Source organism: Dreissena polymorpha, chromosome 12 (assembly GCF_020536995.1).
Source record: "Dreissena polymorpha isolate Duluth1 chromosome 12, UMN_Dpol_1.0, whole genome shotgun sequence".
Classification (NCBI taxonomy): domain Eukaryota; kingdom Metazoa; phylum Mollusca; class Bivalvia; order Myida; family Dreissenidae; genus Dreissena; species Dreissena polymorpha.
Genome location: NC_068366.1, coordinates 42,209,127 through 42,227,595, shown reverse-complemented (window position 1 = coordinate 42,227,595; position 18,469 = coordinate 42,209,127). Strand labels below are relative to the sequence as shown.

General features: G+C 35.8%; 1 protein-coding gene across 6 annotated transcripts in view; it reads left to right on the top strand.

The window, feature by feature from the left end:
* Window positions 1-8,532, top strand: part of LOC127852295 (uncharacterized) — an 89,252-nt gene extending 80,720 nt beyond the window's left edge. For all 6 annotated transcript variants that reach the window (XM_052386216.1, XM_052386220.1, XM_052386214.1 and 3 more), the window contains 2 exons: window positions 2,023-2,187; window positions 4,285-8,532. In XM_052386216.1, the coding sequence (XP_052242176.1) occupies window positions 2,023-2,187; window positions 4,285-4,378 (259 nt within the window). In that variant the 3' untranslated portion in view covers window positions 4,379-8,532. The remainder of the gene's footprint in view (window positions 1-2,022; window positions 2,188-4,284) is intronic.
* The last annotated feature ends 9,937 nt before the right edge of the window (window positions 8,533-18,469 follow it).

Below are 18,469 nucleotides of genomic sequence, written 5' to 3'. Positions count from 1 at the left end.
CTGAAAAAAATAATTAAATTCTGACAAGCTTTCGCAGCCGAGCGTGGCACCCGTTATGCGGTGCTCTTGTTCTATTTCTACTACAGATTTTGTGTGTTCTTTTCGTTATTGTATTGTTATATTTAGGAAATTATGCTAAACAGTAAAAAAAACTCTTATCTCTAGCTGACATGCAGACCTAGCATGGTGTTGCATTCATGGCCAGTTTGGTCAATGTCAAGGTCAGTAAAAGTATGTGCTCTATAACTGCAGTAAGGCTGATCTAGCAAGGCATTGAATTTGAGTCCATGAGTTCAAGGTCACTGTAACTTAGCATTAACCCTTTGCATGCTGAGAAATTTGTTGTCTGCTAAAATGTCGTCTGCAGAATTTCTAAAATTAGCATTTTCTTTTATTTTTTTCAGAGAATACTATCATAATAACAAACAGTTTGGATCCTGATGAGATGCCACGTTCTGTGGCGTCTCATCTGGATCCAAACTGTTTGCAAAGGCCTTTAAAATTTGGTTCCCGCACGGAAAGGGTTAACACAAAGAGTTCAATAACTTAAGTTTTTATGGAGGTATTGTTCAGTTATTATGTTGGATAGGTAGCTTACATGCTTACCAATGGTGGGGTTGCACTTTAGGGTCAGTTGGGTAAAGGTAATTGTTACTAAAAATAAAAATGGTTTCAACCAAATTAAATGTGTGTATATACAAATGCAATTTTGTTTATGTAGATTTCATGCAGACCTTTCTTTCAAATTTAATTCACCTAAATTAATTTTTGGTTAAAAGTTAGAAATCTTGTGTCTTGTCATAGTGACATGTCTTGGTTTAATTTAAAATATTTTAGATGGAAGTTTAAATTTTCTATATAACACATATTGATTTTCAACTTCAACTGTGGTCATTATATCAGGTGACTTGCACACAAAGTATATAATACTATCAAAGTGGAAGAATAGTAGAATACATTGTTTGTTACAGCTCTATAATCAATGTGCACAATTGTAAAACCTCCCAATTAACAACACATAAAAAGACCTGATAATGAGCAAATAATATTAAGAAAAACATGTTTTTAAATAGTCAGATCTTGTTTGAATAAAACAAAATTGTTTTTTATCATTACTAATGTCCACATGAGTGCATTTCTAGGTATGGGTAGACCAAATATTTGTTTATTTGCCAATTTACCGGTGTCATGTTATATCATATGTGCAAAGGTTAATGTCATACCAGCCTTCGAATGCAGGTACGGTAGTCTTGTCAGGAGCTTTTCTGTCTGGTATAAAGTCACGCAAGGTGTTGTGGTCTCATGAGTGGATAGGGTAACCCCTTACCAGACTGCACACTAGACGGCTCTTCCTGAACTATGCTGGCCGCTTGTGGCATAAGTCCAATTTTTGCATGGCTCATGTCTTTCATATGTTAAGTATCTTGTGGATGTCTTTCTGTAAAAACTTACTAACATGAATTTGTCACAATGTAACTATGTTCCCTCATAGTTATAAAAAAGAAGAGGAAAGGCCGTGCACAAACATAGACAGTTTAAGAGTATTACATTTAGTGGTGTTTGCTTAAAATCATGTACCTAATTGTTTTCAAATAGCTTTTTCCTGAAATATTATGATATAATTGCCTTTTCTAAGATTTTTGTCTCTACCATGCTCCAGAAAGATAAGAAGCTTCAAACTTTAGTTGCAGAAATGGTACTATAAATTTGTTTTAGCCCTTTGAGCGCTGGAACCGGATTTTGAAGGCCTTTGCAAACAGTTTGGATCCTGATGAGACGCCACAGAACGTGGCGTCTCATCAGGATCCAAACTGTTTGCTATTCTGATAGTATTCTTTGAAAAAAAGTGTAGAAAATGATGATTTTAGTAATTCAGCAGACAACATTTTAGCAGATGACAAATTTCCCAGCATGCAAAGGGTTAGTCTATCAATTATCCATCTTGTCTTGTTGCTCTTGCCCCCATGTAACGTTTTCTTTGTTAAATCCAGTTAACAACATTGTTTATTCTCATTTTTCAAGGAGCATAGGCTGCACAGTATTTGAGATGGCAACCCGCAAACCACCTTGGGCAGAGATGAACCCAATGGCAGCCATCTTTGCCATCGGCTCTGACAAACCTGTGCCACAGTTGCCAGAAAAGTTCACCGAGGAAGCCAGGCAGTTTGTGACTTCCTGCCTTACAAAGTATGTAAATATGGCAGTTTTATTCTCCCCTCTAGGCCTACAAGTATGAAACCCCTCTATCTCACACTTAGTGTCAACATACAATGAGGACCCATGAGATTGCTTGTAGCTAAATTATTTGTTTTAATGTTAAAGGGGTTAAATTAATTGTCATAATATTATTTTCAGAAATAAATTTGTGATAATGTATTTAGAAAGCATAAGCAGTGATTGAAGTGAGTTTTTTTTATTTACATTGGGATATTGATCTAATCTATTTTCATATGTGCACTCACTGGTTTTCAAAATAAACTGCCCATGTATTGTTCTGGTGGCAGCAGGTTCACAAATGCTTAGTTTTTATTAGACATGTGTTACATACTGAAAATCATCATCAAACATGACAATTACTTTCTACTCTATCTCATAATGTGACTGAATGGAACAGTGAAAGTACATGGGGATATGTTCGTTTAATGTCTGTTGAATTTAATATTGGTTTAAAAAAAAGGAAATTAAAAAAATAGTTCTAATGTTAAATACTGGTTTTTGACATTTTAATCAATACTCATTATATTATTTTATGTTTTGAAGGGGCTTTTTCACAGATTTGGCATGTTTTGAAGTTTGTGATTAAATGCTTTATATTGATAAATGTAAACATTGGATATAAAAAGCTCCAGCAAAAAATCAAGAATAAAATTTTAAAAAAAGAAAAAAAAGTAACCCTCAGCAGGACTCAAACCACTGACCCCAAGAGTCCTGGAGTAAAAAGTCTGCTGCTAAGACCACTTGACCATCCTTCCTGACACAGTAAAAGACGTATTTTATACTTAATATAAGCAATCCTCGTAGTTGCCCAAAATATAGCGACAACAACAGAACTCTCCAAATTATTAATTCGTTTCGTGTTGCAACGCTTTATAATTTTCAGGTTTTTAAATCGTCAAAAGATGCATATAATGGCTATTTTAGAGCATGGCAAATGTTCAGTATTACTGTTTCCTCACAAATACCATAACTAAAACGAAAATTTGCAAATCTGAAACAACTTTTTTCAATTTTGTCAATTTACCCAACCGTGAAAAGGCCCCTTTAATACATAAAATTTCTCTGAATATTAAGCATTGTAGATTTAGTATTAATAGCATTATATTGAGCGTGTGTTATGTTACATAAAGTTATTATTATCAAAAAGTGCTCCATGTTTCCATGTGGAAAGAACCAAAAAAGGAGCTTTCTGTTTCACATTAAAATTATGTCCTTATATAGTGTGGTTTCATCAATTTTACCAACACTTTCACAACCTTGAGCTTTCAACCAGAAACTTAATTTAAATAAGTCAGTATTCAAAATACAATGAGTAAAAGTTGCAACTAAGTGCAAGTAGTTTGAGCAAAATCTGTGTTATTTAAATCATGTAACACTTTGTCTTGGCCTAAAATAGTGATGTTTTTTAAATGACGTTTTGAAGTTTTACATTTTATGTCAGTTTAAATGTAATAAAATGGTAACTTAACTACAATTTAGGAATAATGACTTTTAACAAAAGTAAATTCTACCAATCAACAAAATTTAGCGCATAATAATTTGAGGCAAGTTTAATTTATGTGTTTATGAAAACAATATCTTTACAATAACATATAATATTGATATATTGTCTGTGAAGTGTTTGTTTCATTGAAACAAGAGATTCATACAATTTATACAATTTTGTTTCTGTTTGCAAAATAAAAAAAATCATTTTATTTGATTATACTTTCAAAAATTTTAATGCATTTTATCAATATGAGCCATGCTCTGTGAAAGGGTTGAATGCATGTGAGTAAAGGGTTGTCCCTGAACAGGCACAACACTCCTGAACAGGGACAACACTCTCCTGAACAGGGACAACACTCTCCTGAACAGAGACAACACTCTGTGTCAAAACTGGATTTTTGCTAAGAAGATACATTCTTGACACACACAAAATATGAGATCAGAAAATGTCATCCCTGATTATCCTGTGAAGACTGCACCGGCTAATCTGGGACAACACATTACACACATGCATTGAACCCATTTTTCACAGAGCACGCCCATATTAATTTAAATTAATCATAATCATGTTACTTTTAGGGATCAGTCAAAGAGACCCTCTGCCACAGAACTGTTGAGCAACCAATTTTTGAAGCGACGGTCAAAGAAGTCTAGCATGATTGAACAATCTTAATTGAACCCATGTTGTTATATGGCACACATTCACTCAGTAAAATATATGAGGGTGAATGTAAGGAGACATACAGTATGAATTCAAAATTGCCTTATGATGTAAATGGATAAGCAGCTTGAAGTCAGACGTGTCCAGCTGATGTTATTGTATTGATTGGTGAATCTGAAAATGTACATGAACATACAATATATTGTCCAAAGTTCAATGAAGATGCTAAGACCAACAATATGAAATGGACAATTTCGAAACAATTGAGTTGCAGTCACAGTTTACAATGTTCAGAATACTGTAAACGAAATAAATTAGACAGTCTTAAAGTCTACTTTAAAATTAGTAAGAAGTTTTACAGGCAATGATAAATTGTTTAGGGGAATTGTACAGGAGAAGTGTTTACCGGTAGACAATGTTACTGAGTCATGGTATGCCGTCTAGTGTTACAAAAGGACGCAAAAGACACTGATAAGCCAGTTTTTAGAAACAATTAAGTGAATAGTTCTATTGGCAATGGCTGATAATCCATGGCATGTACATGCAATTATTCCATGATTATAGCAATTGTCTTACAAAAGCTTAATGATTTGTATGTCATTTGAATGGGAAAATTTATTTCTCTACTATTTGCATATAGCAGATTTAATCTGGATTGTTGGCAACTTTGTTTGATCTGTTGTTTGTCTTTTGACATACACATTATGCAAATGTTTTTTTAATTAATATGCCATAGTGTACAATGCATTTTATTGCCAAATTATTTTGTTTATCTTGTACTGCTGAAGGTTTCATAAAGGTATTTTCCATACATGTTAAAGAGTTTGCTACTGCTAAAAAGATGCAAGTTTTATACATTTATTATATGAATGCTCATAATATAATAATTGTTTTAAGAAATGTGCTTGACTATTTATAGTCTGATAATTTTGTTAATTTTTCCATTTTTGTGCTTGACTGCTATTAAAATGTTTATTTAGTATTTTGATAGATGTTGTTTTATTGTTTAGACTTATTATGCAACTGTGATGTTTGTTACATTTTTGAAACTGAATGCATCTTTAAATTAGAATAGTTGAACATATCATCATTTAGATTGTTATATTATTTCAATTGCCCATTTGTATCTTAATCTCACCTGAGCACAATGTGCTGATGGTGAGCTTTTGTGATCGCCTTTTGTCCGTCATGCGCATTATTTGCCTTCTTGACACTCTAAAGGCCACATTTATTGTCTGATCTTCATGAAATGTTGTCAGAAGATTTGTGCCAATGATATCTTGGATGAGTTCGGAAATGGTTCATGTTGGTTGAAAAACATGGCCACCAGGGGGTCAGGCATTTTTCCTAATATGGCAATAGTAAAACCTACTTTAGCGGCAACATATATTGACGGATCATCATGAAACTTGGTCAGAAGATTTGTCCTAATCATATCTTGAATAAGTTCGAAAATGCTTCCTGTTGTTTGAAAAACACGGCCGCAGAGGTGGGGCATATTTCTTTATATGGCTATAGTAAAACCTTGTCAACACTTTAAAAGTTACATTTATAGTCTGATCTTCATCAAACTAGGTCAGAACATTTGTTCTTATGATATCTTGAACTAGTTTTAAACTGGTTCAGGTCGGTTGTAAAACATGGCCACCAGGGGAAGGCATTTTTCCTTATATGGCTTTAGTAAAACCTTATTCACACTCAAAAAGCCACATTTATTGTCCGATCATCATGAAACTTGGTCAGTAGATTTGTCCCAATGATATCTTTGACAAGTTACAAAATGGTTCCATTTGGTTGAAAAACATGGCCACCCTGGGGCGAGGCATTTTTCCTTAAATGGCTATAATCTGGCTATTGTTAAACCTTGTTAACACTCTAGAAGCAACATTTATTGTCCAATCTTCATGAAACTTGGTAAGAACATTAAATTTTGCTCTAATGATATCTTGGATGAGTTCAAAATGGTTCTGGTCTCTTATAAAATGCATTTTTCCTTATATGGCTATTGTAAAACCTTTTTATCATTCTAGAGGCCACAATTATTTTCTGATCATCATGAAACTTGGTCAAAAGATTTATTTCAATGATATCTTGGAGTGTGGAAAGGGTTACGGTTGGTTGGAAAACATGGCCACCAGGGGGTAGGGCATTTTTCCTTTTATGGCTATAGTAAAAACCTGTTAACGCTCTAAAAGTATCATGTATAGTCTGATCTTGATGAAACTTGGTCAGAACATTTGTTCTCATTATATCTTAAAGGATTCTGTAAATGGTTCTTGTTTGTTGAAAAACATTGCAGCCAGGGGGCGGCCCATTTTTCCTAATATGACTATAGTAAAACCTTGTCAACAATGTAAAGGTAACGTTTATTGTCAGCTCATCATGAAACTTGGTCAGAGGATTTGTCCCAATGATATCTTGGGCAAGTTTAAAAATGGTTCCAGTTGGTTGAAAAACATACTTTCCAGGTGGCAGGACATTTTTGCTTAATATATGCCTTTAGTAAAACATTGTTAGTACTTTAAAAGTGACATTTATAGTTCAGCTCCTTTGTATCTTATGTGAGCGACTTTGGGCCTTTCAGGCTGTCTTTTTTAATTATATTTGTGTGATGTTCATAACAGTTTCAAAAAAATGCCAAATAGTGTTATAATCAGATTTTGGTCTATTGAGTTTCATTTTATTTCACAGATGTTTCTTGTGTTCATGTCTGCAATTGGTATCCTATGATAGCTTTTGCACATTTGAGTTAGATATTTGAAGACTGGTCTTCAGTTATGTTTTCATTTCATGGAGAAAGCCATTCATTCCAAGAAGATTATAAAAATGGGGTTGACAATGTGTTTGAAGGTTAGGAAGTTTGTCTGAATTAGCAATTTAACCCTTTCAGTGCGGGAACCGAATTTTGAAGGCCTTTGCAAACAGTTTGGATCCAGATGAGACGCCACAGAACGTGGCGTCTCATCAGGATCCAAACTGTTTGCTTTTCTGATAATATTATTTGAAAAAAATCGAAGAAAATTCTAATTTTAGAAATTAAGCAGACGACATTTTAGCAGACGACAAATTTCCCAGCATGCAAAGGGTTAAGAAAACATAAACTGTAGCTTATTGCTCTGTTTGTATATGCTTACAGTTATATATGTTAGTCCCTTAAATATGATGAACATGTGCACTATTTACCATGTCCATTTTTTTTATGAAAACATCAGTTTTTGAAGGAAGTTTATCAGAGATAATTGTCCTTGTTGGGTTTTTTTGCTTGTAAACATTGTTATTATTGTAAAATTTTATTTTGAACATGCGGCTAAGTGTGTGCTTCTTCATATTAGCAGCATCATGTGAAAATGAGTCTTATGCCATATGACGCCAGCACAGTCCCAAAGGGGCATCTGTGCAGTTTGATCCCGAGCTACACTGTGAACTACAAAGTCATGCAAGGTTTCGTGGCCTAATTAGTAGATATGGATGGTAGCTCCTGACGAAATTGTGCAATTTCACAATCTGATTAGGGGCTACGTTGGTCGCATAATGCATAAGGTCTGTTTTTTGCAAGATGCAGCTCAATTAATTACTGTTTGTTAGTGTCAGATCATGTTATTTTTATGCCCTCAGATCAAATGATCAGGGGTATATAGTTTTTGGCCTGTCTCTGTCTGTCTGTCTGTCTGTTTGTCTGTCTGTTTGTCTGTCTGTTTGTCATTGTATGTGTCTGTCTGTCATTGTATGTGTCCCAAAACTTTAACCTTGGTCATCACGTTTGCAATATTGATGATAGCAACTTGATATTTGGCACGCATGTGTATCTCATGGAGCTGCACATTTTGAGTGGTGAAAGGTCAAGGTCTTCCTTCAGGGTAAAAAAAAAATAGGGGGCATTGTGTTTCTGACAAACACATCTCTTGTTTCATTTACACTGTGCTGCAGACAGCATGTGTTTTTTATTATGGATAACAGGTATGTTGTGGAAATACCAGGACATTAACTGTAAATATAATTGTTGTTTAAGCTGTCATAATGTACACAGTTTACCATTGTATACATAGTATAATATACACTGTTATGCATACATTTATTTTATTATTTTTGAAGTAATTATTGTCTTCCATGATAAACATTATGGAATAAAACACAATCTAAATAAATAAAGTAGAAATAAACAATAATCAATGCTCTTATTTACTGTCAAGATGCCACCCCTTTTTTAAAATGGGCATGGTACATTCCATTTTACAAAGAACGTTAGGACCTTTATCAAGTACTGACTTAGTCCACATTACTTGACTCCAATGTTACAACTTTGAAGAATGAAAACCACGAAGAACAAACAGGCTGAAACAAAACTTGAAATCCTTTTCTAGAATACCAAACTTTAATGCAACACACATTCATTTTTATAACTTGAAACTGTATTGTGCTTGACATGACTGTTTAACAGTAATGACACATGGACCAGCCTTGCAGGGTGATATTTAGCATCAAGTTGGGGTGTATCTTAATTATTCAGCCAGGCAGTTTCGACGGGTCGTATTTAATTGTATTAAAGTTGTTTTGTTAAACGCGTTTTGAACTGTATCTGATACGATGGTTGGGATTCTGTATTAACATAAATGTTGCACAAAATTCGACGTTAATAGGGTCAGAATTGGCGAAAATGAAACTGCGTCCACTAACAATCTCCTGTGTTCATGATCAGTAAGTTTGCCTTACTTGCAGCTACTTTTAAAAGCTGCGCAATTTATTATACGCTCTTCTATGAGCTTGTTGCCAACGTATTTAAGAAAAAAAGAGGGTAAAGAATAGACAAGCATCTGTACATGCTCACATCCTAACAGGTGTTAACCCTTTGCATGCTGGGAAATTTGTCGTCTGCTAAAATGTCGTCTGCTGAATTTCTAAAAATAGCATTTTCTTCGATTTTTTTTCAAAGAATATAATCAGAATAGCAAACAGTTTGGATCCAGATGAGACGCCACGTTCTGTGGCGTCTCATCTGGATCCAAACTGTTTGCAAAGGTCTTCAAAATTCGGTTCCGGCACTGAAAGGGTTAATCTTACAGATGAATCCTTCACGCCGTCAGCCGCCAGGTCGCACTGTGCTTAGTGTGCTATAGCTGCAGTACAGTTTAATGTATAATTCTGTTCTCTGGTTTTGAAGCTGCACGGGCGTCCTGTTTTCATGTAAACATAAAACAAAACAATATGATTGGGATAGAGGCAATTTATGGCTAGCTAGTAATGGTTCTGACGATTGTCAATGATTTAACAATGTGTTCAATCAACAGAAATGGTGTTGCGCGCATGTTCCACCGCTTGTAAACAAAACGCAATAAACATCGCTTGTATTACACTTATACATAAAAACAAAATACCAAACAAATGCAAACACAGTCTTAATTCGTCTTGATTCGATCTCATTTGTATTTGGTTGGTTATATTTGCATTCACTATTTCGAACCCTACCGTTATCTGTGGCTAAAGGGATCGAAACCAAATTCAAGTCGTTTTAAGGGACGATACCAATCGGGGCCCAAACTATACGGATAAGATTTCCGAACTATACGCACAACGTTTGCGGATCTTACGGACCATATCTGACATAATATTTATTTCGAGTTCACTCTATTTTTATTCGTCAATTTAATAAAATATGAAAGCGTGTTGTAAATACACAGCATTGTTTGAAGAAATGATAACCGTTTTCACCACTTAGCAAGTGCTGGTTTACATGATTCCTCGTAATTCAATGAATAATTTTTACTTGTTAAAATAACTGTTAAATCTGAAAACATTCCGTAATAATCTTATGAAAATAATTATGAACATAGCATATATTTTCCTTTTTACTATAACATATACATTGTCGACAGCATAAGAGTTATTTAGTATTTTAAAATGAGCTCCATGGCGTTAAATATGTCCGTATGGTCTGCACATAAATGATCCGTTTGGTCCGAAAATCTGCTCCGTACCTTCTGAAAATCTCCGTACCTTCTGAAAATCTGCTCCGTACCTTCTGAAAATCTGCTCCGTATCTTCTGAAAATCTGCTCCGTACCTTCTGAAAATCTGCTCCGTATCTTCTGAAAATCTGCTCCGTATCTTCTGGAAATCTGCTCCGTATCTTCTGGAAATCTGCTCCGTATCTTCTGAAAATCTGCTCCGTACCTCCTGAAAATCTGTTCCTTATCTTCTAAAAATCTGCTCCGTATAGTCTGATCGGTATGGTCTGTGATCGGTATGATTTGTGATCGGTATAGTCTAATCGGCATGGTCTGAGATCGGTATGGTCTGTGATCGGTATGGTCTGTGATCGGTATAGTCTGATCAGTATAGTCTGATCGGTATAGTCTGATCGGTATGGTCTGTGATCGGTATGGTCTGTGATCGGTATAGTCTGATCAGTATAGTCTGATCGGTATAGTCTGATCGGTATAGTCTGATCGGTATGGTCTGTGATCGGTATGGTCTGTGATCGGTATAGTCTGATCAGTATAGTCTGATCGGTATAGTCTGATCGGTATAGTCTGATGGGTATAGTATGATCGGTATGGTCTGTGATCGGTATAGTCTGATCGGTATAGTCTAATCGGTATGGTCTGTGATCGGTATAGTCTGATCAGTATAGTCTGATCGGTATAGTCTGATCAGTATAGTCTGATCGGTATGGTCTGTGATCGGTATGGTCTGTGATCGGTATAGTCTGATCAGTATAGTCTGATCGGTATAGTCTGATCGGTATAGTCTGATCGGTATGGTCTGTGATCGGTATAGTCTGATCGGTATGGTCTGTGATCGGTATGGTCTGTGATCAGTATGGTCTGAGATCAGTATGGTCTGTGATCGGTATAGTCTGATCGGTATAGTCTGATCGGTATAGTCTGATCGGTATAGTCTGATCGGTATAGTCTGATCAGTATAGTCTGATCAGTATAGTCTGATCGGTATAGTCTGATCGGTATAGTCTGATCAGTATAGTCTGATCAGTATAGTCTGATCGGTATGGTCTGTGATCGGTATGGTCTGTGATCGTAATGGTCTGTGATCGGTATAGTCTGATCGGTATAGTCTGATCGGTATAGTCTGATCGGTATGGTCTGTGATCGGTATAGTCTGATCGGTATGGTCTGTGATCGGTATAGTCTGATCGGTATGGTCTGAGATAGGTATGGTCTGTGATCGGTATAGTCTGATCGGTATGGTCTGAGATTGGTATGGTTTGTGATCTGTATATTCTAATTGGCATGGTCTCAGATCGGTATGGTCTGTGATCGGTATAGTCTGATCGGTATAGTCTGATCGGTATGGTCTGATCGGTATGGTCTGTGATCGGTATAGTCTGATCGGTATGGTATGAGATCGGTATAGTCTGATCGGTATGGTCTGAGATCGGTATGGTCTGAGATTGGTATGGTCTGTGATCGGTATAGTCTAATCGGCATGGTCTGAGATCGGTATGGTCTGTGATCGGTATAGTCTGATCGGTATAGTCTGATCGGTATAGTCTGATCAGTATAGTCTGATCGGTATGGTCTGTGATCGGTATGGTCTGATCGGTATGGTCTGTGATCGGTATAGTCTGATCGGTATGGTCTGATCGGTATGGTCTGTGATCGGTATAGTCTGATCGGTATGGTCTGTGATCGGTATAGTCTGATCGGTATGGTCTGATCGGTATGGTCTGTGATCGGTATAGTCTGATCGGTATGGTCTGTGATCGGTTTGGTCTGTGATCGGTATAGTCTAATCGGTATGGTCTGTGATCGGTATAGTCTAATCGGTATGGTCTGTGATCGGTTTGGTCTGATCAGTATAGTCTGATCGGAATGGTCTGATCGGTATAGTCTGATCGGTATGGTCTGATCGGTATGGTCTGTGATCGGTATAGTCTGATCGGTATGGTCTGTGATCGGTTTAGTCTGATCGGTATGGTCTGAGATCGGTATGGTCTGTGATCGGTATAGTCTGATCAGTATAGTCTGATCGGTATGGTCTGTGATCGGTATAGTCTGATCGGTATGGTCTGAGATCGGTATGGTCTGTGATCGGTATGATCTGTAATCGGTATGGTCTGAGATCGGCATGGTTTGTGATCGGTCTGATCTGTGATCGGTATAGTCTGATCGGCATGGTCTGAGATAGGTATGGTCTGTGATCGGTATGATCTGTGATCGGTATGGTCTGTGATCGGTATAGTCTGATCGGTATGGTCTGAGATCGGTATGGTCGGTATGTCTTCATTTTCACTTCAAACGTTGTTTTTTTTCTGGTATTAATTAAATCTTTTTATTGTTTCTCGATTGCATCTTTTGTATCCGTTAGTTTATAGATACCAACGGAACCCAGCGGAACTTGGAGTCTTAATGTTGATCTTCGGGTCGAACCCAGGATATCTCGGCTTCACGGTGGACCATGAACGAAGGCAAGGGCCAATTAAAATGGTTTCTTGTAAAATCCGAGCTATGAAAATTGCTAACAGGGGCTTGATTTGCCTTGTAACTATGCGAATGATTGTGGCTCGACAACGTATGCACAAGTTCATTTGCATGAGCTCCGACATCGTTAACCTCACTCGTGTGTATTTTTCCAAAAAAGTGTCATACATTGTTGTTGTTTAATTTTTTATGCCCCCGTATCAAAAGATCGGGGGCATATTGTTTTTGGCCTGCCTGTCTGTCTGTCTGCCTGCCTGCCTGCCTGCCTGCCTGTCTGTCTGTCTGTTATTATTTCATTCATTCATTGTGTGTCCCAAAACTTTAACCTTTGTTAAAGTTTTGCGAAAACTTTTACATTATTGAAGATAGAAACTTGATATTTGGCATGCATGAGTATCTCATGGAGCTGCACATTTTGAGTGGTCAAAGGTCAAGGTCATCCTTTAAGGTCAAATGTCAAATATATGGCTTCAAAGCGGCGCAATAGGGGGCATTGTGTTTCTGACAAACACATCTCTTGTTTATTGTTGGTTCTCTCACTCAATCTCATTGTGTGTTTTATGATTTAAAAGCAAACAAAATGGTTCTGCATTTCCACGGTAGATCTAGATTCCGACCTGTCTCTTACGTCGAATTTACATCCGCGTTTAACATTAATTTCCAAATTTTGATGGCTGTCGTTTATTTATCTTTATTACACCTTTTGAAATATTGGGTTAACGCGACCATGCAATATAAACAAACTTTTTTTCGGAAGGAAAATAACCAATGTGGAAGGGAAGTTAAGTTTTAGCCAATCACAGCATTGTGTGATAAAACAGACAGGCAATAAATCTTAGTTGATTATGATTTGTGTAACGAATACTCTTGATTATCTTTTTACGATTGTTCGGTGTGCTTCTTGACACCGCGAGCAATTGAAATATTAAACGAGACTGCAAATCGTTTAAACAAACATACCTCAAGTTCAACGTTCGAACATCTTCAGGTTTAAAGTGACCTCATAAGCCATCTAACGGTAGATTCGCTGGGGTTGTTAACAGCTCAGCAGATAACATAATCTGCTTGCAGCGGTATTTCGATATGACACGTTACCTTCATGTGACCCGCAAAATGTCTATAGCTATTCGCAGAATCAACAAACAGCAATTCTAAAAGACACAATTCATGTAAAAAAAATTAATACCAATTGAATGTTTCAGATAAAACGATCCAATATAATTTTATATTTTATATAATTTTATCACAATCGTACAGTGTAACCTTACCCCTTTATGCCTAGAGTCTAGAAAAAGGCCTTGGCAAACAGCGTAGACCCAGATGAGACGCCGAATGATGCGCTGTTTGCTTGAAGAAATTTCTTTAAGAAATATTCTAAATATAGAAATAAATATACTAGACATCCCTAATTTTGGAAATAAATTGTTCCAATTTAGAAGGATGGGAGAGTCCACTAGGCATAAATGGATTAAAGCCCCTTACGAGATCATGTTCTCAACCACATTCGATTTGGTGTTCTCAGTCCACGCGTACATTGTTTATCAAGCGCAAACAGGGATCTACCAGCATTCATTGCTTGATCTTCGGTAAAAAGTACCACATAACATTACCAAATCAACACGTGATTCGAGAAACAGTGTAAGTGTCCACCAGCTACCACCGGACCGATCAGCAGAACATTTGTGTTATATTATAGACCGGCTTGTTTCCAGTCTGTTTGTTTTTTTTGCGTAAAGTATATACAATTACACCATTATTTTCAGAAGTAATGAAAAATAAAACGACGTTTCAAACAGTAAGATCCCTCTAAATTACTGTGTATTTACGTATGTTTAAGAACGAACGACTGTTCACATGCAAATTGATGGACGAGCTCGCATATGATGAACATTTAAATGCCCAAAATATATCATACAAATATATGTTTCGATGGTCAAATAAATATTTTACATGGGCATTGAACTTATAAAATCCATGGAAATTAATACAATTATTATTAGTTCTACGAACACGATCAACTTAAATGGGAACGATCTTTGATTCGAAAATGACAGGGCATATACTAAGAGTCAAACGAGAATCACTTCCATTTTCTATGCTTATTACAACAGTCGATTGGTCTATTGTTTTTCACGTGACATCACAAGAGTGTGCGGAATTCAGAACATTCCCTATGTTGCAGTATTTGACCAGATAGTAATCAAAAGGAAATGACTTTATATAAATGACGCACCGCTGACTTTGAACCACATTGAACATTGTCTTGACGATACGCACAATTGTTAAAAATTCAAATTAATAACTTTTCAAGTGAATCCGGATGCTCGCAGCTTGTTCTGATAAAATCAAAACTGATCCCTTTAATTACTTAAACAATAACCGCTCACCACGTGCTAAATTAGCAAGGATGCGACACTAGGACGCGTGATTTAGGGATCGGTTATTGGTTAGTAAGGGCATAACCTATTTGTTTTCTGCTGGTGCACATGCACCATGGTCTATTCATGGACAACTTAATATAAACGTGCGATCGAAGCTTTTTTATTTAAAAATATCACGTACAATCATAATCAGAAGAATCTTAACAAGAAATATCTTTAAAAAAAGATATACGGCGTTGATTGTGGTCGATGTTTATGAACGATCAAAAGTTATCTCTATGAGATAAAAAGTAGCGGATGCCTTATTTCTGCGCAGTTGTTAGCTACATCATAAGCAAATCAATTACGGGGTGTTGCGCCAGATTTCGTGGCTTATTTTGCTTTATGTGATATTATTACTCAGATATCTATATTTACAGAATAGAAAAACACAAGAAACATGAAAATAAACGAGTGCATATAGGTCAGCCGGCAATACTCGAATCTTATTTAATTGCATAATTATAGTATAGCGAATTATTGTGGTCATGCTTAATAAACTGGTCTAAATGGATAAATATTTCTAATTAATTTTATCAAAATCGGTCCTTATCATGCAAATTTTGAAACCATATTAAAAATCGATGATTGACATACCACAATGATATCGCCGAATATCTTTATTTAGTATCTTTCTGATCAAAACAGACTTCAAGTGCACAAAGTTTACGAGACGGCGTTTATATAAAGATTTCTGCAACTGACCGCAAACTGACCTTGATACCTTGCGGATTGGAATGCAATGCATTACAGTCACTACGTTATTGTCAGTAAGACACAATGATCGCAACCCCTTTTGCGAACTCCGGTGATGAACTGTATATAAACTCTGACTTTCACAAAATGACCGCGTATTGACCCGAAACATCGCGGGTTGAAATGCAATGCAAGTAAGTACTAAATATGACAACATAGCCTTTAGTTAAACGCTTTTGCGCTGGTAATTCTCTGAAAATAAAAGGTGAACGCACAAACTGTATTTATGTCGAAAATTGATTGTAAAACTGTTCTATCTATTGGGCCTTTTCATTAGAGATAAAATTGTTTCATGCAGTAAAACAGTGTTACAAAGACGCGGATATGTTTCCAATGTTCTGGTGTTATACTCAAATCAGCCAATGGAATAAATGAAGTGTATTCATTTGTACCTAGCCGCGGGAAATTTTATTTGAGTATTATTGGACACTTACAAAGGTCAAGTCAGGGTGAAAAGCTGGCTTATTCAGCTTACGCCGAAAAACGATCCTGCACAATGTATGAAGCAATACAACTCCCGCAAAACAACGCAGACCGTTATAATAAAAGTAGAACGATTCATATGTTATATGTTTTGTAAACAATTTAGTTTTAAAATATACATGTGCGGCAAATTAAACATGTGTGTACACTACGCACGACGTGAGTGCAATATTTACGGAAAAATAATGCCAAAATGGTACTCAAGTACCTGCAGTTATGGATTCGACTGAATATTTACATAAATGGATTATCTTCAAAGAAAAATTCATTAACATGTGTGAAAAATTAAATTATACAATCTTACAAAACTTTGCTGGTTGGAATAGGAATTATTATCATTATTAAATTACGTATTTGCCATACGTTTCTTTTCTCTTTAATTATATATAATTACCTTCATAGTGGAGACCTGCATGGATCTAGTCAAACTCAAACAATTTTATTTGAGTTCATACAAACCTAGTTAAGTTGCACTATATTTTGTGTAACATCGTATAGCTGTATGATCAATGGGACTGCTATCATTCCAAATATACTTTTTACTAAAAGACAAAAAAAACATCTTATTGTTCTCATAACAAATTCTACATTCGCAAAAAAAACATAGTTTATCTGTTTTAAATCGCCCCGGAAGGAGGAAGGACCGTATGCAGAGTGGGCGACATCGTAATACAACAGGATGACAACTATATTCTGATCTATTTCAATCGACAAGCCGCCTAGTTTTTTTTTGTCAAGGCCACTTTTAATTAGTCTAGTTTATTATTGTTGAATTTAGCGATTTAATTATAATTAAGATAATTATTTAAATGAGTATATATGTACAACTAAAACTTTCTTAGTCAATTTAATCATTAACAAAAATGCTTGTTTCATCGTCATACCAATATTTACTTAGAACTGAATGTGTGTTCACAGAGAAAATCGAGGTATGCTTTGTTAAAATATCGCTCATATTAATCGATAGTTTATATTATGTTTTATATACAATATGTCCGTATGTTTTACTCCTGTTTTCAATTTGAGAAATATTGAGTTCATGCGTAGCAACCAAGATATTTTCTACATGTACTTTAATTTGAAATTCTGGACATATGCACTGATTTTTTGCAGTCTTTAAAATCATAATTTTTTTTTTTGGGGGGGGGGGGGGGGTGTAACAAAACGTGAAACTTACTAATTTGATGAAACGCCTATTTATATAATTATATTCAATGGCATTGTACACAACTTATATAGGTACATAACATTGATAAAAAATAAGAGTGATTGATACTATTATGCAGCATTAATTAAAGGATTAATAATCTAAAATTGTGTGATATAAATAAAAATGCTGTGAGAAACTTAAGCAATAAAACAATGCCGGATACAATATTAAAACAGTAAAAATAAAATAGTATGTAATAAATTGATATAACAAGAGTTAAGACAATAATTATAATGATATTATGAGCAAATCTTTGGCAACATAAAGACACTATTTTTTCATGAACTGAAGAATACGTGAAAGGATATTTCTGCACTCTGGCTGTCGGATCCCACAGTTAACGGTCACCTGTCCCCTTACGGACACTTCTTTTGGGGTTTAACCTTATTTGAACTATTGTGACTACAAGTCACAAATAGACTGACCAAGTGTGACTACAAGACACATCTTGAGGGTTAAAATTACAGCGAGACTAAAAGACAGCTGGGTGATGCCATTCAATCATTGAGAAAAGGAGCCCTAATGATTTTGGTTACCGGTCACTTGTACAATAAATATTCTTGTCGAGCAAGGAAGCCCGCACAATGCTTTAATTTCTTGGTCCTCCGAGTGCTGGTTGTTAGACAAATAAGCCCGTACAACTGAGTCTCGATTTGTTTTGAAATCACAAGTATTCAAATTAAAATAGGTTGTAAAAGTCTCTGAAGAGAAATGTTTTCAAATTCCTTTTGAAAATGTCTATTGAGACAGGAGTCCGGATGCCTCATGGTAGGTCATTCCACAGTTTCGGACCAACAACT